Source organism: Sorex araneus, chromosome 1, assembly GCF_027595985.1.
Source record: "Sorex araneus isolate mSorAra2 chromosome 1, mSorAra2.pri, whole genome shotgun sequence".
In the NCBI taxonomy this organism is placed as follows: domain Eukaryota; kingdom Metazoa; phylum Chordata; class Mammalia; order Eulipotyphla; family Soricidae; genus Sorex; species Sorex araneus.
The window spans coordinates 128,956,512-128,977,225 of NC_073302.1; the positions used below are offsets into that span (position 1 = coordinate 128,956,512).

Sequence of the window (20,714 nt, forward strand, 5' to 3'; positions counted from 1 at the left end):
GCCTGAGAACAGATGACTGGTTAAAGAAACTTTGGTACATCTACACAATGAAATACTATGCAACTGTTAGGAGAGATGAAGTCATGAAATTTGCTTATAAGTGGATAGACATGGAGACTATCATGCTAAGTGAAATGAGTCAGAAAAAAAGGAACAGATATAGAAGGACTGCACTCATTTGTGGAGTATAAAATAACATAGCATGAGGCTGACACCCAAGGACAGTAGATACAAGGGCCAGGAAGATTGCTCCATAGTTGGAAGCCTGCCTCATGAGTGGGAGGTGGGGCTTAGGGGGAGAAAGCAGCTGGAATAGAGGAGGGATCACTAAGAAAATCATGGTTAGAGGAATTGGTTGGGATAGGAGATGTGTGCTGAAAGTAGATTAAGGACCAAATGTGATAGCCTTTCTGTACCTATATTGCAACCCATAATGCCCAAAAGTAGAAAGATAGTATGGGGAATATTGTCTGCCATAGAGGCAGGGGGAGGGTGGGAAATGTGGGGGTATACTGGTGATATTGGGGGTGGGGAATGTGCACTGGTGGAGGGATAGATGTCTGATTATTGTGTGATTGTAACTCAAACATGAAAGTTTGTAACTATATCTCACGGTGATTCAAGAAAATAAAAAAAGAAAAAGAAAGTGTGAATGTGGCCCCTGGGCATCACAACAACAACAAAGGAAAGTAGGATCCTTATAATAATACTTAGAAAATCTTATTTATTGGAAAAGGAAAGAAAAACTTGGCTCGTTAAAAAAAAGAGAGGGTAAGAACACAATGACTTCAAGAGAAAAAACGCTATCTGTCATGTTCTGTGAACGTCTGGGCATCTTCCCCCAGGACAGGAATTCACTGCTCCATGCTGGAAGAAACAACATCAGCCCACTCTGTCAATGTGGCAAAACTAGCCAGGACCCCTGACCAAGACAAAGTGTTGCACTCAGCAGTGTCTCCCCACTCCCTATGGCACAACACTGTCCCTCTGTCACTAGAGGTTGGACACGATATCACATCATTGACCTTTAGAGTTATAAATTTAGTAAGACTCTCTCCCATGTTATTAAATAACATTTTCAGTAGGAATACTAGTCAAACTTATTCTTAATTAGTTCCCCTCACCAAGGTACAGTGTATCACACCTTTAGATAAGATTAGCATGTATTTAAAATACCTCTTCTTGCTCCCAGCATTCCTCAAGAAACATTTGTGTACTCTGCTGAGATAATTATCACATTCTCTTCACACTAGGTGTATAGGAGTTTACACCAAGTGTCACTATAAGTAGCTCTTCTAGAACTGAACAATGAAGAATATAGAAAACCAATGTTTCGATGTCTACATAGAACTTCTATTTATCTACTCTAAACTTCTCAACCTGGACACACACCCCACAGTATTTGCAGAGAATGGTTTAAAGTCTTGATACCCAAACATCTCCTGACAGATGGACTCTACTGACTGGGAGGAAAACAAAGTATCCATCCCTTTGAAGCTCCCCAGGGGACCCCAATGTGTGACCACACTTAGGAAGTGCTGTTCCTAGGACTTTCAAGGTATCTCATTTCTGAGAGTTGCATTAAGTGTACATTTGAACTTGTCATTGTTCCCTTCAGGAATTTTTTTGATAAGCAAAAGAGAGTTGTTCAACAACAACCAAATTTTAAAAAGTCCCTTTTTCCTATCATGAAGAGTATCTTTCTAAGAATATCTCGCTATCACGAAACTATCTTAACTGAATATTTTTCCACTCTGGAGATGCCCATGTTCTCTTTTGATCATAGATCTCTTTTTCCGCCACGTAATTTCCCTCAGTAAACTTGTTCAACTTAAAAAAAATTGAGTGTAGGTTTTAATGTTACAGATCTGGATTTTAATCCCAGACCTAGATGTGTACAGCAAGATAAACACACAGGCAATTTGCTTAACCACTTCTCTAATTTCCAGTTTCCCCTGTTTCTACAGGGAAATAATACTCACCTTCTGGAGTTGTATTAAAGGATCGAAAGAAAAAATTAGAAATGAATATTAGATCTGTTTTCAAGATTTTCAAGTGCTGATCGGTGTCTTAGACAAACATTTCTTCAAAATGTGGAAGCACTTAAGTCAGCACACTTACGGCTCTAAGAGAAAAGTAGCTTAGGATCAAAGGTGTACTCTCAGGACTGGAGAAATAGTATAGTGGGTAAGGCACTTGCCTTGCATGCAGTCTACCTGGGTTTGATCCCCAAGCAGTGCATATCCTCAAGCAAGTTTGATCCTCAAGCACTACCAGGAGTAATTCCTGAGTGCAGATCAAAGAATAAGCCCTGGACACCACTAGGTTTTGCCCCCAAAACAGAATTTTTAAAGGTTAACTCTCTTGTCAGTGACAATATTCTTTTCAAATGTGTTATAATTATAAATAGATATTAAGCTCCACATACATTCTTTAGTTTTAGGTTTAAAATCATTTTAGTCCTTAATTTTATCCCTGCAAGGATTTGCAGACATAATCTGAGAAGTGCTCATTCTAAAGTTAGAATTGTACCTCTCAGACCTGAAACATCAGCAGGACCAGGAACATTGACTGTCAGCCTCAATATAATTGTTGAAGAAATAAGTAACTGAGAAGGAGCTAAGGCAAAAAGCTGTACCATAGTTCTTGCCTCAAAAGAGAAGCTACCTGCTTTCCCACGCACAATATGAAGTCTTCCATTTGCTTAGAAAAGTGTCTTTTTCATTCTTGAAAACTGTTTTCATGCTCTGATATACTCATTTATTCTGTCTTTATCAGTAGATACTACCTTGAATCACTGTATCACAGTCATCACTGTCATCCCATTGTTCGTCAATTTATTCAAGCGGGCACCAGTAACATCTCTATTACACTCAGCCCTGAGATTTTAGTGGCCTCTCCTTAGTTGTCTTTCCCAATGATTGTAGGCTATTACAGGGTCAAGGGAATGAGACCTATTGTTACTGTTTTGGGCATATAGAATACACCACTGGTAGCTTGCCAGGCTCTGCCGTTCAGGCAGGATACACTCTGTAGCTTGCCAGGATTTCCAGGAGATACATATATATCTGTTTCTGAATTTTGGATATAAATACACCACAGGGGGCTTGCCAGGCTCTCCTGAGTGGGCAATAGACTCTCAGTAGCTTGTCAGGTTCTCTAAGAGCGAGAACTAGGCTATTAGACTACATTCTTCACAATGTAGTCTTTCTATTTATGCCTTAATAATATTGGTACTGGTTGAAATGCAGTGCCCTTCAGATAAATATGATGCAATTTTATAAAAATATGCCAATAAAATATCCAAATTAATCCATCCACTGAGTTCTCTGCTTCAGATTCTCTCGTGAGGGTGAAATCCAAGTGTAGGATGGAGCTAGTCTCATCTGAAGGCTGATCTGGGGGGATCAGCTGCTCTGACACCCCATGTGTTTGTTGACAAGATCCATTTCTTTTTTTAAGAATTTGTCATCCAAATTCTTAAATTTGGATGACAAGATCCATTTCTTTAAATGTTACTGAATGGAGAGCTTCACCTCCTTGCTGGTCTTTGGCCTATTACCTTCAGCTCCTTGTCATGTGATTTTCACCTAAACCACAGCTTGCTTCAGCCAAAAAAGCAAGAGAGTCTCCTAACAAGATTGAAATCACAATTTATGTAACCTAACCATTTACACAATATTTCCTCAATGTTGCCATACTCTTTTTTAGAAGTTACTGAAGAGTAGAAACTATATAAAGTTGAATGGTAAGATTCAAAGATTATTTAGAGCCATCTGAGATGTCATATACTACAGCATTCAACAGTATATGCTTAGTAAAGGAAGGGAAGGAGGGAAGGAGAAAGGGAGAAAGGGAGTGAGGAAGGAAGGAAAGAATGAAGCAAGAAAGAAAGGAAGGAAGTCTGGCTGCAAGGAAGGAAGGGAGGAAGGGAGGGAGGGAGGAAGGAAGGAAGGAAGGAAGGAAGGAAGGAAGGAAGGAAGGAAGGAAGGAAGGAAGGAAAGAAGGAAGGAAGGAAGGAAGGAAGGAAGGAAGGAAGGGAGGGAGGGAGGGAGGGAGGGAGGGAGGGAGGGAGGGAGGGAGGGAGGGATGGAGGGAGGGAGGAAGAAGGAGGGAAGGAGGAAGGAAGGAAGGAAGGAAGGAAGGAAGGAAGGAAGGAAGGAAGGAAGGAAGGAAGGAAGGAAGGAAGGAAGGAAGGAAGGAAGGAAGGAAGGATGGAAGGCTGCAAGGAAGAAGAAAGAGAATGGAAAAGAGAGCAGGCAATGAAACTAACAGGCATGCAACACTAGCCTGAATTGGGGTCCTTGTACCGCCACACACTTCATCGCATTAGCACCACAACCATGAATTTTCTGTTTCTTATTTAAAATGAGAAGACAATATGGAGCTTTCTATACATCTGGAATTTAAAAGAAACAGAATAAACAAGATTCCTAAATTAAAGCAAGCAAAATGTGTTTCAAATTAATTCTTTGTCCAAAGTTATTTTTCCCCCAGCTAGCAAAATTTTTTTCTTTCTACTTCAAATGTTTTAGTTGATCTCACACTTTGGTTGTTTTATTGTTTGTTTGTTTGTTTTGAGTCATGCCCAGCAGTTCTGCTGATTTTGTCCTCATGGATCACTACTGGCAGGGTTCAAAGGACCATAGGCAATGCAAAGGATAGAACCCAGGCCAGCTGCATGCAAGGCAATTATCCTACCTGTAAAATCTCTGTGGCCCCTGGTCTTACTGTTCTTGCTATCTTGTCACAAATTTATCACATAGGAAAATAAAACCCTGCATGGCATTAGCCTTTAGTATACTCTGAAATTTTGATTCAATGCCAAGTGACATTTTGGTGCTACAGATAATTGCTAACAATAATGTGTGTCCTTAGTCATAAGAGTGAAGTTGTTAAGTACTTGGATCTCATCTGTTACACCATCTCTATTGAGGATATGGACCAGTGGGCTTGGGAAGATCAAAGTTAGTGTTGTCTGAGCCAGAACTAAAATACTAATCTTCCCACATGTAATAATCAAGTAGCATTTACTCTTCTTACCTGTGCAAAAGAAATTAAGAATGTGAATCCCTCTCCTCAGATTTGAAGATGTCAACTTTTAATTTAAAATGTTTTACCAATCACTGATTTTCTGAAAGGACATAAAAATCATGTTATCCGTGCTTCAGTTAATGGAAAAGTAACTTCCCCAGATACTCCAAGCAGTGGCTTTGAACCACTGGTCCACAGTGGTGAAAGATTAAAAACAGCTGAGCCCAGTGCCTCTTTCACCATATTCACATGTAGTAGAGCATGGTGGCAGCCACACTTCAGTGCTGCCAGGATGGGGGTGGGTGTTCTAAGCACTGAGCTAACCACCTGCCCTTGGTAGAAGCAGATCTTTCTGTCTATCCTCCAAATTCTTGTAAACCTTAGTTCACCCAGGAAAGTGAACAGTTCTTGCAGCAGCATGACTAGGGAATTTTACTAAGTAATAATCTTGGCACCCCCAACACATGTTCCCAGGGCAAAAGACATATATACACCACGGGATTTCCTGTTGATTCATTTGTTTTTTCCTCTTGATTCATTTGCTTGTAACCAGACTATCCCTGGCAACAATTTTTCTTGATTAGAAGATATATTCCCCCAGCCTGAGCTGCTGCTGCTGCTGCTGCTTCTTCTTCTTCTTCTTCTTCTTCTTCTTCTTCTTCTTCTTCTTCTTCTTCTTCTTCTTCTTCTTCTTCTTCTTCTTCTTCTTCTTCTTCTTCTTCTCCTCCTCCTCCTCCTCCTCCTCCTCCTCCTCCTCCTCCTCCTCCTCCTCCTCCTCCTCCTCCTCCTCCTCCTCCTCCTCCTCTCCTTCTTCTTCTCCTTCTCCTTCTCCTTCTCCTCCTCCTTCTTCTCCTCCTCCTCTTTCTTTTTCTTCTTCTTCCTCTTCTTCTTCTTCCTCTTCCTCTTCCTCTTCTTTCTCCTCTTCCTCCTCCTCCTCTTCTTCCTTTTCCTCTTCTTTCTCCTCTTCCTCCTCTTCCTACTCCTCCTCCTCCTCTTCTTCTTCTTCTTCTTCTTCTTCTTCTTCTTCTTCTTCTTCTTCTTCTTCTTCTTCTTCTTCTTCTTCTTCTTCTTCTTCTATTAAATCACCATGAGATACAGTTACAAGCTTTCATGTTTGAGTTACAATCATACAATGTTCAAACACCCATCTCTCTACCAGTGCACATTTCCCACCACCAATCTTCCCAGTATACCCCCCCTTTTCCACCCCTCCCCCTGCCTCCCTGTCAGACAATTTCCCCCATACTCTCTCTCTACTTTGGGGCATTAGGGTTTGCAATATAGATACTAAGAGGCCATCACGTTTGGTCCTTTATCTACTTAGCTGCATCAATGTCAGTGAAAGGAATACATGGCTCCTGTTTCTAAACTCTATTGTCTCTTCTTACCCTGTTTGTTTTTCTACAGAGGATTCCCACCTCCCTCAACCCCCACTGAACTGAAAAGTCCCTGAGAGCCCGTATCGTCCCAGTTTGCTTCCTGCTATCTTATTGGCCTGGCATAAGATAGATGTTTGACACATGTTGAATGACCACCTGATCATTTAGGTTTTAACAGTAATTTCTTTGAGTTTGTTGAAAGTGGGGCAAACAGGAATGATTTTTTTCAGAATCCATCAGCTTGCACCTAGAATTTAGAATCAAACTCTTTATGTGTTTGCATGCTCTTCATTTTAAAATTATATTTTAAAGTATTTCTAAAGATACTTTAGGATAGAGAAACTGCTATTGTCTGACAATGAGGGTTTCAGATCAGAGAATGAATAAGTTGTTTATAATCAACTGAAGACTGTGCATGTATGGAACAGAACAAAAAACGGATAAGAGAAGGGAAGGGAAAGAAACTTGATCTTCTGAAATGACCTTGAAAATCAGGAGAATGATGAGATTGACAAACAAAAATTGATTTCACCTCACACTTGTCTCTTGCACATTGAAGATATAGTCAATAGGGAGGAATTTCAGCTGACACCTTGTACACAGGAGGCCTTCTCCACTCCCCACTGAGATTGGAGGCATATGCATGCATAAGGTGATTGATAGTAAACATTTATTTAAGGAGCTTACTGAGTGAATCTTTTGAAAAACGCAAACCTAAGTGCCTTTTTCTTTAAAAAGAGAAAAGGCTGGGCTGGGGAGATTGATCCAAGGACTGAGCACAGGCTCTATGTGCTGTGACACCACACGGTTCCCTGAACACTGAACTAAAAGCAGATCCCAGGCACCTCCAGCTTACGCCTTAAAAATACCAAGAGCTAGAAAGAGAAGGCCCTATGGTGGTCCACACATGCTGAACTTCTCCCCCACCCCCATCCCCAGAGTCAGTTCCTCCATCTATGTTGGACAGTTGCCACCATGGGAATTGAAGGGGCAGGTAGCTTGTCAGAGAAGGACCCTCAGCCCATGCATAGGCTTAGCCTCTTAGATGAGCATTGACCCCTCCAGGGTCCCTCTCACCCTGAGGGCAATGGAAGCTGATGTACAGACTCTCTGGCCTCCCATCCTTCTCTGGGAATGCTTACACAACACAGCTTCTTGGATCTCTTGAGCCACAGTCAGTCACAATGGTAACCAGATGGTAACACTTGGATCTGTTCTCCTTCTCCTTTCCTCATTTTCTTTCCCTCACTTCTATTTCCTGTGGTCACCTTCCGTATCATCTATACTCAATTCCCAGTATCTAGTGTTTTTTTTCTTAATCACTGTATCACTGTATCACTGTCATCCCATTGATCATTGATATGCTTGAGCAGGCGCCAGTAATGTCTCCATTCATCCTAGCCCTGAGATTTTAGCAGCCTCTCTTTACTCATTCTTCTCAGGGTGCCACATTAGAGGCTCTTTCAGGAAAAGGGGAATGAGACCCATCAAAATAACCTGGGCAATAAAGACAAAATAGTTTGTCTCTAGAATCAAGGACTGTCAAAGGAATCACTGGAATTATCAGAAAATACAGGAACTATGAAGCTGCAAACCAGAAAATAGCATATCAAACAACAAAGGATTTCTTTTTATATCACTTTCATTATGTTTCACTGGGATCATAAATTACTGCCTAATTTTATGTCTTGTCTTTTCTTTTCATTCTGCAGATTCTTCTGAGAAACCTAAGTTCACCAAGTGCCGTTCACCCGAACTTGAGACTTTTTCATGCCACTGGACAGATGGGGTTCATCACAGTTTACAGAGTCCAGGATCCATACAGCTGTTCTATATTAGAAGGTGAGGCCACCATGCTTTCTGACTTTCCTCTCCATGGATTTTCTCATTAAAGTATAATGCTTGTATGAGTGATGGAATGAAAATGTTTTCTTTTGATGACCTGATGTCTTGCTTTTTTTATTAAAATATATACATATCTTAAGCCCTGACTATGTATTGGGTACTGTCAAAGCACAGGAGATACAGCATGAATTATAAAAATATTCAGAAGTCTCATGGAGATTGATGGAAGGCGGGAGGCAGCAAAAACACTGATGAAATGTCAGATGGTAAGATGGATTATTAGGAAAATTAACAGAAAGATGATGAGGGGTATCAGCATTATATGTTCATGAATGTCTGAGGTGTGTGTAAGTGTAAATGTGCACATGAAGGCTGCTTACATGCCCTTGAGTCTGTGCAAGCATGAGCATGCTTGAGTGTGTGCTTGTGTAAATGTGTTGGCATGAATATGAATGTGTGAAAGTGAGGGAATGTGGGTATGTGTGAAGTATAGAAGAGTATACACACACACAAATATTGGCCCATATGTATAAATATGTGAAGGTGGGTGTGTCTGCATAAGTATGTTTTGTTAATTATAAATAGCTGCATATTTATTGATATGTAACTGATATGTTTAAGTACACAACATGCTGATAGAATATTTTTATATGTTATATATGATTTGTATAAATTTGAAAGTATGGGTATATAATATAGCTTATAAATGACTGCCAAAATAAATTTAGTTAACATCGGTCACCATACATAGTTACAACTCTCTTTTGAAAGGAGATTGGGCTTGAGGTCCACACCCGGCAGAGCTTAGTACTTACTCCTGGCTCTGTGCTCAGAGACCACTCATGGTAGAGATCAGGGGGTCATATGCAGTGCCAAGAGTTGAAGCCAGGTAGTCCAATGCAAGGCATGCACTTTACACGCTGTTACACTTTGATCTTGAGATGGGAATTTATAATATCAACTTCTTTAGCAAATTACAGACATATCACGTATATTATTAACTAAAGCCACCATTCTGTGCATCCCGGAACTTTTTTTTTTAGTTTGCAGTTTTTGAATCCTCCACTCATTTTTCCTCCCATCAATTCTTGTTTCTGGTAATCACTTGTCTGTTCTTTGATCTGTGCACTGGTGGTTTTTCTTTTAAATTCTATCTATGAGTGAAATACTCTGATACCTATCTCTGGGGTGATAATCCCACAAAGGCAGTGACAAGAGCTCTAACAAAGGCATAAATGAAGTAAGCCAAGCCCACAGAGAATCTGGGGGAAAGGCTGTCCAGCAGAGAAAGCTGAACTGCGAAGGCCCTGAGGCTGATATGGTGTGCTTGAAGAAACACCCCTGAGATGAGTCAAAGTGATCCAGGAAGTCAGTGCCAAGCAGTGTAGGTCGGGGATGAGCAGAGAATTTCATTTTATCTTGGATGAAAGGCGTAGGGTGTTTTCAAAGAAATGTGAACTCTAACAGACTCCATTTAGAGCCCAGAGATAGTACAGGATAAAGGTACTTGCCTTGCATGCTGCATGCAGCCCACTCTGGTTAGATCCAGCACTGTGAGGGTCCACTCCTGAGCAGAAAGCCAGGAATAGCTCATAAGCAGAACCCCCAAACCAGCATCCCCCAAAAAAGACTCAGTTTGATTTCAGTGTAGAAAAAAAACAGACTCTGTCTCCGGTCTGCTCTTCTGAATGAGTTCTTTAATAAGGCACTGAAAGTACTTTCGTCTTCAGCTTTCCCCTGCATTCCTATAAAGTTACAGGGGAAGAGTGAGGCCGAGATCTTTCTACAGCTTCACCACCCAGATAGTTTATTTCTTATCCCTCACCGGGTCTGATTTTCATTTGTTTACCTTATGCAGTACATCTTGTATTTTTTTTCCTTCTGCTTTAAGAAAAACTGGAGCTATAGCACAGTGGGTAGGGCATTTGCCTTACATGTGGCCGACCCAGGTTTGATTCCTCTGTCCCTCTCGGAGAGCCTGGCAAGTTACGGAGAGTATCCCACCCGCGCAGAAGAGCCTGGCAAGCTACCCATGGCATATTCGATATGCCAAAAACAGTAACAACAAGTCTCACATTGGAGACTTTACTGGTGCCTGCTCGAGCAAATCAATGAACAATGGGACAACAGTGCTACAGTGCTACAGTGCTGCTTTAAGAAAAAAAAAATGTGGGTCCCAGGCCTGATGATGCTCAGGGACTGCCAGGGTCTATCCTCAGACACTACTGTACCTACCAAGGCTGGGGGTGGGCTTGGGAAGGGGGCTGTGGTGCTGGGGAGTGACCCCTCATATAGTGGCACCATTAGAGCCACACACCAGCCCCACTGTTTGCTCTTTGAAATGTTTGGCTCAAAAGCTCTGTGGCCTCCTCTTTTCCACATACTTCTAAGAAAGCCCTGAAGTGAGGTTCAGGTGAGTAGGGCCCGTGTTGATAATCAGAGCACAGGTGACACTGTCTGCCCACAGAGGAGGGTGATGGATGGAGGAATAGTGCCTTGGCAAGGACACGGCTTTGGGCCAACACACCTGCACTGCAGCCTACTCCCGAGCTGGCTCTGAAAAGTGACAGGCAAATTAGTCAATCTGCCCACAAAGAGAAGATAATAGACTTTAATAAGAAGCCCCGGGGTTTCTTGTGAGATTGCATGAAAAACACTGCACAATGCTTTCTTGGCACCAAGTGGTCCACAAATGGCAACTGCTACTCTTAATTTGGTGGTGTGCTAAGAATTTCAAAAATGATGAAGTGGAATTCTAATTTCTGAGCTACGAAAATTCATTTTTTGATTCTTTAATGTTTGTAATAATTGGTTTATTATGAGAGTATTTCTATGCAGGCCTGGTGCTTAATTTGCAAATAACAGAAGGTTTTAGTTAATGACTAAGACTGGCCTTACCCAGCGTCCAGGTGTCAGAGAGGTTTGGAAATACATCAAAGAACACACAAAGATCGGGACAGACAGAGAAATAGTTCAGTGGTTAAGGTGTTTGCCTTGTGCGTGGCTGACCCAGGTTCTATTCCTGATACCACATATGGTCCCGAGTATCTCAATGAATAATCTCTGAGCACAGAGACAAGAGTAATCCCTGAGCACCTGCAGGTGTGTCCCAAACACCTCCCCCCCCAAAAAAATGTCAATAACAGGGCATTGATGTACTGGGGGAGGGGTGGGGAATAGTGCTCTCTAGCGGTGCTTGTGGGCCTCAGGAACATGCTTGGCAGTACAGGCCTTATGATTTCAGTGCTCTAGAGCAACAATGCCATGCCAAAATGCCCAGTGATGTTTGAGTGGTTGAGATGGAACTTGTGATGCCTGATTGGACTTGGGGCCCCAACATGCGAGCCCTTTGAGATGTCTCCCAGCTCTGAGTGTACTTATTTTTTTCACTAAGGTGGCAACTGCAGAGCTGTCAGAGCCATAGGCAACACTGATTTGTATAAATACATTTAACCAGGGCACCGATGTGTTTGGAAGCACTTCTGAACGTTTGTTAAATGAAAGATTTGACAAGTTCGATTTTTATGCTTTGGCTTCAACAAGACAGTCAGCTCAGTGAAAACCGGATCAGAAATGTATACCACACAGTTAATTAACCTGGGGAAGAGAGACTGCAAACTTGGGCCCACTTTGGGAAAACAGGATTATACCACCTTAACCTTCACTCGATTTGAACTTGAGCACAAAGATCAACCCACAAGCATGGAACCTTCCCAGATGCAAATCTGTGTCTCCCGCATCCATCATCAGGACCACAGAACTTACCCCTCCCACACACTCCGGGCTCAGTGGCCTCAGTTCCGGCCAGGCCCTCGGCTGGTAGACACCTGTGAATGTGTGACCAGGTGCAGGGAAAAACTTAGACAGATGCCTTTGTGGAACTGGAGTCCCGGGTTGTCATATTGGCATATCTTGAAGCCCTCCTAAGCACATCTGGTAAGGCAAGATCAGTAGTGTGTATGTGTATGTGTGTTTCTAATTTTTTAAATGGAATTATGAACCAGAGAGATAGTGTAGGGGCTAAGGGACTTGCATATGATGGAAAGTTGTTCAATCCCCGGCACTACATTGGGTCCCAAATCACTGTCAAGAGTAAACCCTGAACACCGAGCCAGGAGAAACCTCTGAGTACTGCGAGGTACAGCAAAGAAAAAAAAAATCCCAGAATTATTTGGATATCTGGACTGACATAGAATCAGCACCCAGCCCAGCTTACCAGGGAAGGGGAGAGTAGTAGACGAGCAGAGGCGTGTCAATGCCAGCCAGCACCAGGTCCAGATATTTGTCCTCTCCCATTGCCCACCCATACCAGGAGGAATACACATAGACATTTTTGGACTCAGTTATTGTTCCTTACTATGCAGTTCCCAGGGCAACTCCCAATACTGTAGGATCAGGCAGCTCCACCCCTGACTCAAACAAAACCAGGAGATGATTTCACCCAGACAGGACCATGGCGGCAGGGAGGAGCAGAGAAGGGCCTTTTGGTTTCAGGCTCAAGGGAGGAAACGTGTTGGCTGTGAGTGGCACAGGCCCAGCGGCAGCACAAGCGTTCTTGGCTTTGCTCCCAGCCAGGTGAGCTGGCAAAGCAAAGCAGCCCATTCACAAGACATGTGAGTCTCTGCCACCCTGTGCTGGAGACTGTGCCAGATTTGGCTTCTGTGCAGACACAGCAGGAACGCAAATCCTACACCCAGGAACATGAGGGGCCCTGGGAACTGTCAGTGACGGTCCCCTCTGAACTCCCTGCCTGCAGATCAGTGCCTTGTTTTCAAAGGAAGTGAGCAGTAGGAAGTCTCAGTACTTCAAGCTGCCCCCACTTCTACCATCCTCCATCCCTTCCTCAAAACCAGAGAGCACCAAGGTGAGGAGTGCATGTAAGGCCAAAGAGCATGAGTTTGATTCCCGGCACCACTGGGCACAAACATCATGGCATCGTCTGGTAGATTATGAAGCCACAGGTCTCACAGCAGGGCTGACCTTCCCTGGGATTGACCCTTAGGCCTCCTGAGCACTGCTTGGGAGGCACAAAACAAAGCAAACAAAACCTGTCATTGTCCCTTAGAAGAAAGTTTCATGTGGACAGTTGTGGGGGAATTCAACAGGAGAAAGGGCATTGAATTTTTTTTTCTTTTTTCTAAGAGAGGGTTGACTTGTAAAGCAGTAGGCGATCAGAATAGTTGATAGGGGGTTTTTATATATATAATTCCTTTTCCCGTTGGTTAACTTTAGATAGGAAGGATTTCTCTTGCTCCTCCTTCTGACTTTTGCTGACAGTTTCTTTCAACCATTCTCACGCCTATTTCACAAGCTAGTCTGGATGTGAACCTAAAGCATTTAACTTTAGGAGTCAGTTGGTGGGAAGAGAGGAGCTTCCCTTATGTTGCCTTGGGTCATCTGTATAAAAATTCAATCCAGTAAAGTCGGGTAACAGAGTCTTTGTCTTGTGAGTCCATTTAGATGTTGACCTCAATTTAATAGTTTAGAAGTAAGTTTTAAATATTTATTGAAAATAAAATTCAACTTCAGTTAATGAGAAGGGGTTTGCAAATTGCTTTCAACTAACTATCCCTAATCCATCATGCTTAAAATAAGTGCTTTAGATTATTTGTTTTTGGGAGCTGACAGATTTGGGATAATCTAAACATAGTTTTGTGTACACTCCCTATGGCGACCAGGGCAAATACATGCCAAGTTTGAGAAACTATACAAAACACACAGAGCTAACCTCCCTGTTACAAATCCAGACCTGCTAATAAACACAATTCAACATTTCAGGACATTAGAATACTAACTTCAATAGCATCAGCTACTCTAAACACATGGTAATATCTCCTCAAATATTGCACAAAAGCCTCGTTCCCCAGGCTCTCTTGTTAAATCCTCTCTTATGTATTCTTAATCTGAATGTGAGTATAAAATTAAGCCTGCAATCATGCAATGACCCACCTACCTTAAAGTTGTTATCTTTTCCCTACTGTTCTAAGTACACATGTATACACGCACAATTTATCCTTCTTTCCTTCCTCTTTCATCATCCTCTCCCTCTCATCCAAGGGTATGCAACTTTGAAGGATTATCCAAATGTAAGCCACAGTTCACTGTCTCAGCCCCTGGTGCTCCTGCCATGTTCATCCCAAGTTCTTTCAAACAGCTGATGTACGGCTGTCTCAATGGCCTCCCTGCCTGGCACCAGTTTCTTCTAATGCCAAACAGATCTACCTGAGAAACAGCTGTAAAGATGGAAACCGGTGTTCCACTCCTTATCTCTGCCTCCCAGACTTTATCTTCTCCAGATTGTGTGTCCTCCTTGTTCACTGCTATCCAGAACCTATCCCCAGAAGGATGCTCACTGACCCCTAGCATCGGGTTGACAGACAATGCCCTGCAACTAGGCAAGATCATCCCCAGCTGTTTTATTCCACAGCTCTAGGTCACCTAACTTGAAGTCTCTGTGATTTAGAACTCTCAGCTGACCAACTACTGAGACATAGTGAGACATAAGGCAATAACAAATAATCCGCTAGGGGCTGGAGTACAGTGGGTAGGGCGTTTGCCTTGCATGTGGCCAACCCAGGTTCAATTCTTGGCATCCTATCTGGTCCCCCAAGCCCAGCCAGGAGTAATTCCTAAGTGCAGAGCTAGGTGTAACCCCTGAGCACCACTGGGTGTGACCCAAAAGGAAAAAAATATAAATAAGCCACTTAAAGTTACCAGTTACCCTTTTAAGACTTTTCCCCAACTATCCTAGTGCCTTTTATTCCCCTTCCTCATTACATCATATCCATACTTCTCTACCATGATGCATTTGACTATTCTGTTCCCTCCCTTTTTTTCCCTAAAAGGAAAAACAACAGCTCCACCTGGAAACCTTCCATGAACAGCCAAAAAAAATTATTCTCTCTTCTTAGACCGTCTAATTAACACTATCAGTGACACAGGTTTTCCTTCTTTCTGAGAACCAAGTCTACATAGATACACATGAATGGTCTCCTTAGATACATGTGACCCCTCCAGTGTTCAGTGCAGGATTTTTTTTCCAGTGCAGGATTTTATATGCATTTGACTCTTAAGCAGCACGAGAGTTAAAGGTACCAACTCCTCTGCAGTCAAAAAGCCATGCAGAGGTCACCCAAAACTGAACTCCTAAAGCAGGCTGATGACTGGAAGATGTCAATCACATAAGTAGTGGATGAAAGGAACATATTTCGAATGTCACATGCAACAGGAATTCTTGCAACAAAGCAAACTATAGAAAATAAGATTTAAAAAATCCCAAGGAAGAAAATCCTCATTTGCAGTGCTGTATTTAACACTACCATGAGTTCCATTGCTTGCTTAAGAATATCCATGAGAGTCCTTTTCTCCCCACATCCGTGCCAGCACAGGTTGTTCTTGTTCTCTTTGATGTGTGTCAGTCTCTGTGATGTAAGATGATATCTCATTGTTGTTTTGATTTACATCTCCCTGATGATTAGCGATGTAGAGCATTTTTTCATATGCCTTTTGGCCATTTTAATTTGGTTTTTGCTGAAATTTCTGTTCATTTCTTCTCCCCATTTTTTTATGGGAGTTGGAGGTTTTATTCTTGTAAAGTTCTATGAGTGTCTTGTACATCCTGGATATTAAGCTCCTATCTGCTGGATATTAGGTAAATAATTTTTCCTGTTCCTTGGGCTTTTTCTATATTTTGGTCACTGTTTCTTCTGAGGTGCAGAAGTTTCTTAGTTTAATGTAATTCCATTTGTTTATATTTGTTTCCACTTGCTTGGTCAGTGGTGTTTCATCCTTGAAGATGCCTTTAGCGTCAATATCATGGAGGGGTCTCCTACATTTCCCTCCATATACCTTGTGGATTCAGGTTTGATATTGAAGTCATTTAAGTCCATTTGGATATGACTTTTGTGCTTGATGTTAGAGGTCTGAGTTCACTTTTTTGCATGTAGTTGTCCAGTTTTTCCCAGCACCATTTATTGAAGAGGATTTCCTTGTTCCACTTCACATTTCTTGCTCCTTAATCAAAGATTACATGATCATATATTTGAGAGGCTGTGTTATAATATTCATCTCTCTTCCATCGGTCTGCAGGTCTGTTTCTATTCCAATACCATGCTGTTTTACACAATGGAATACTATGCAGCTGTTAGAAAAGAGGAAATCGTGAAATTTACATATAAGTGGATGGACATATCATGCTAAGTGAAACTAGTCAGAAAGAGGGGGACAGACAGAATTATTGCACTCATTTGTGGAATATCACTGTCACTGTCACTGTCATCCCGTTGCTCATCGATTTGTTTGAGCGGGCACCAGTAACGTCTCTTATTGAGAGACTTATTGTTACTGTTTTTGGCATATCCAATACGCACGGGTAGCTTGCCAGGCTCTGCCGCGAGGGCGCAATACTCTCGGTAGCTTGCCGGGCTCTCCGAGAGGGGTGGAGGAATCGAACACGGGTCGGCCACATGAAAGGCGAACGCCCAACCGCTGTGCTATCGCTCCAGCCCTTGTGGAATGTAAAGTAACATAATCGGAGACGAACACCTAAGGACTGTAGAGATGAAGGCCAGAAGGATCACACCATGGCTTGAAAGCCGGCCTCACATACTGGGGGAAAAGGCAGCTGGGAAAGATAAGGGACCACTAAGTAAATGATGCTTGGAGGGCTTGCTCAGGATGGGAAATGCTTGCTGAAAGTAGACTATGGACCAAACATTATGGCCACTTAGTATTGTAAACCATAACACCCAAGAGAGAAAGTAAGAAGGAATGTGCCTGCCAGTGGGTGGGAAGAGGTGGGGGTGGTGAAAAGAATACTGGGAACATCGGTGGTGGAGAATGAGCATTGGTGGAGCAATGGGTGCTTGATCATTGTATGACTGAAACGTGATCATGAAAGTTCATACGTCTGTAACTGTATCTCATGGTGATTTGATAAAATTAATAAATAAATAAATAAAAAGAATTTTTTAAATAAAATTTTAAAAAAAGAATATCCATGAATAGGGGCCGGAGTTCAATCTCTGGCACCCCATATGGTCCCTCAAGCAACGTCAGGAGTAATTCCTGAGTGCAGAGCCAGGAGTAACACCTGAGCATCGCTGGGTGTGATCCAAAAAGAAAAAAAAAACCCATGAATAACTAAGTGGACCTGACAGTTCAAACTCCCTTTGTCCAAAGATCAACTATAGCATCAGCACTCATTCAGTACAGCTGGAATAAGTGCAAGAGACCAAAACTAAAAGCACTCAGAAGGTAACTTCTAAGTCTTCTAGACTGAAGTAGGGACCGAATCTTTATCACTAGACCACACAGTGCTTCTGTGGGCTTACGGTGTATGTAATGCTTATATAGTAGTACCCAAAGATGGTTTGCTGAATTCAGTTAGAGAGACAGACATAGGTGACTTTGGAAAACTGTGTCACACTCTAATATGTTGGTTCAGTTGCTGCTGGGATGAACTTGAGTCCAAGCATTTCTTCAGCTGTTCTACATTTTTCTTTAGAATTTCATGGCAACTGACCAGAAAATTCTTTTCCCAAAAGTGTCTCTTCCATGTCAGTGTCCTTTCATCTCTTTTCTTCCAGCACACAACTTACTGTTGTTTTAAGTCATCTGAGTAAGTTTCTGTAGTGTGGGATGGAGGTGGTAACTCTATGTCAAAATGTAAATATGGACATGTAGCTTTTCTGATTGATTTTATGTCTTCAGGGGTCCATCCATCTTTCATGATTTATTTGTGTGTTTTCCTTTTAACCAAAATATAAGAAAGCATTGACTTGTTGATAGTATAGTAGCCAAAAATTGTTAGGCAAACATATTGATTCAGTTTAGCCATTTTTGTTTTCTTTTTGATGCTATAAATACCTTTTTTTACAAAAAAGTAATGAAAAATGCTTTCAGGGTTTGGAAAGATATTTAAGTTTCTGAGTTTATATCATTTGTCTTTATCAGGAGTGGTGGGGACAAAATAATAAATATTCCCCTATGTCATAAATGTCACCTGAATATTCCTTCAGCAAGTTTGAAATGGACTTGTGGCTCTTACATAACTAAGAAAAAAAAAATCAGGTTGTGGGAAGGAGTTCCAGTCAAGAGGAAAACTCTCCCAAGCTTAGAATAGTGTTGAAGAAATAGACACAGCATGTCATGGTAATCACTTTTCTGACTTAAGACCACCCAAATCTTGGTGTCACTCAACATAGAGAACGCCACCACTAGGCCATTGCTGCTGGAATGAACTTGAGTTGCTTCCACCACATGTTAGGGAAAAACCCAGTACAAAACACCCACTACCCGAGCGAATTTAATAGTGTGGAAGATGACTCTCAGAAGTGGTGGTATTTCTTTTCCTTTTCTTTTCTTTGATTTTTAATTGAATCATGGTGAAATACACAGTTACAAGACTGTTCATGATCAGTTTTCAGTCATACAATGTTCCAACACCCATCCTTCCATCAATGTACATTTCCTACCACTAGTGTCCCCAGTTTCCCTCACACCACTGCCCCCAACACAGACACACACACAGTTTGTCTCTGTAACAGGCACTCCCTTCTCTCTCTCTGTCTCTCTGTCTGTCCATCTCTTTCTGTCTCTGTCTGTCTGTCTGTCTGTCTGTCTGTCTGTCTCTCTCTCTCTCTCTCTCTCTCTCTCTCTCTGGGGCATTATGGTTTTCAATATAGATGGGTAGAAGACAGTTGGGATAGAGAACGTACCACTATGACAAAGATAGTTGGAAATAATCACTCTGGATAAGAACTGCTGAAAGTAGGCAAAGGAACAAACATGACAACCTCTCAGTTTTCACAGTATTTTAATAAGAATTTTGAATATCCCTAAGCCAAAGAACCCATATCTGGGAAACAGGTGCAATAAAGTACCTCCCAATAGTTGAGTGGGCACACCATATGCAGTTAATGAGCAGCCATGGTTGAATTTACTGTAGGGAAAAGTACCAAGTCACTTCCTGTTGGTTTGCAGACACTGGTTATGTTTGCAGGAGTGATACTTTTTGGAAGTAGCAACACAAAAATACTTTCTCATAATCATTTGTGTTCCAAATAGAATACTATGCAGCTATAGAGAAAACTGGATTTCTGCCATTTATAACATGAATAGACTTCCTAGAGAGCTGAAGTGAAATAAGCCAGAAGAAGAAAGACAAACAGTATAATTTCATTCGTATGTGGTAGGTAGAGAAAATAAACAGATGAACTACATAAACAATCAAATTTTGGAATATAAAATCAATTAGTGTTACCAGAAGGGAAAGGAGAGGAGAGGAGAAAGGAAATGTAAATTGGGACTAGAGAACACACATGTTGATTTTTAATGATGCATACCCGAAATCATACATGATAGGCATAGATGGACATATATATTTGTATTTCCGTGTATAGAGCATGACTCTCAGACACCTCACACTGACTTAAACTGTAGCATGATTTTTGGAACAATTCATCCTGTTTTTACCCCCCTTCTCAGGAGCACTCAAGAATGGAACCAAGAATGGAAAGAATGTCCTGATTATGTCTCCGCTGGAGTAAACAGCTGTTACTTCAACTCATCTTATACCTCCATTTGGATACCCTACTGTATCAAGCTAACCAGCAATGGTGGTATGGTGGATAAAAAGTGTTTCTCTGTTGAGGAAATAGGTAAATCACAGGTTTGTGTTTTATTTGAACATGACTTTAGATTAAATAAGCTGGGAAGTCTGCAGCATCCAAGTGCATTTGGATAGAAAGTCTATGTTATTGTGTTCTAGAAGAGGGTGGAGGTATGTTTTAGCCTGTTTTAAAGAATGTGAGATCATCTGGTGCACAAGAAGAAAAGGGCAGAGGGAAATTTAAGTGAGCTCCAACCGAAAACAACCGGACAGTAAATGTGCTGACGAGTCAGTATCTCATGGAGCCTTTTCCTTGTAAAGGTCTTTAAAGCTGCAGAGTATACTTGTTCTTCTTGTTCTTAAATTCCTTCTTTCCAAAACTATTTCCTATGATTATTATATCCTGAGTTACCAAAATATTTTGACCTTTGTTCTCTTCTCTATCCCTGCTATAATAAAGGCCTAGATTTTCTATCACAAAGCATAAAAATTCTGGAAGTTTACATTTACCAAGAAATCAAAATCAGTTTAAAGACATGTTTATAAGCTCTCAAGACAAACACTAGAGATAATGGGCTCAGTGAACTAAGTGAAAGATCCAAACAGATTATCCCTTGCCCATCATGTGGACATAAGGGAAGATGAAACAAAACAAGGCAAAACAAAACAAACATCTATAATTGGTGTACTCATGTTTATACCATAACAGTGTAAACAGAAAAATAGAAGGAATCGAAGAAGGATTTTAAGTAGCTGACAGTGATGCTTCAGAACCTATCCACAAAGATTGTTTATTACTTATAGAAATTCCTTGGAATGTGTCTTAGCTGTGCTGTTCTTGTGTT

General features: G+C 41.5%; 1 protein-coding gene across 4 annotated transcripts in view; it reads left to right on the forward strand.

Annotated features, from left to right (window-relative positions):
• The window catches only part of GHR (growth hormone receptor), a 289,769-nt gene that overhangs the window by 245,947 nt on the left and 23,108 nt on the right, over positions 1–20,714 (forward strand). For all 4 annotated transcript variants that reach the window (XM_055118179.1, XM_012932069.2, XM_055118192.1 and 1 more), the window contains 2 exons: positions 8,126–8,255; positions 19,746–19,918. In XM_055118179.1, the coding sequence (XP_054974154.1) occupies positions 8,126–8,255; positions 19,746–19,918 (303 nt within the window). The remainder of the gene's footprint in view (positions 1–8,125; positions 8,256–19,745; positions 19,919–20,714) is intronic.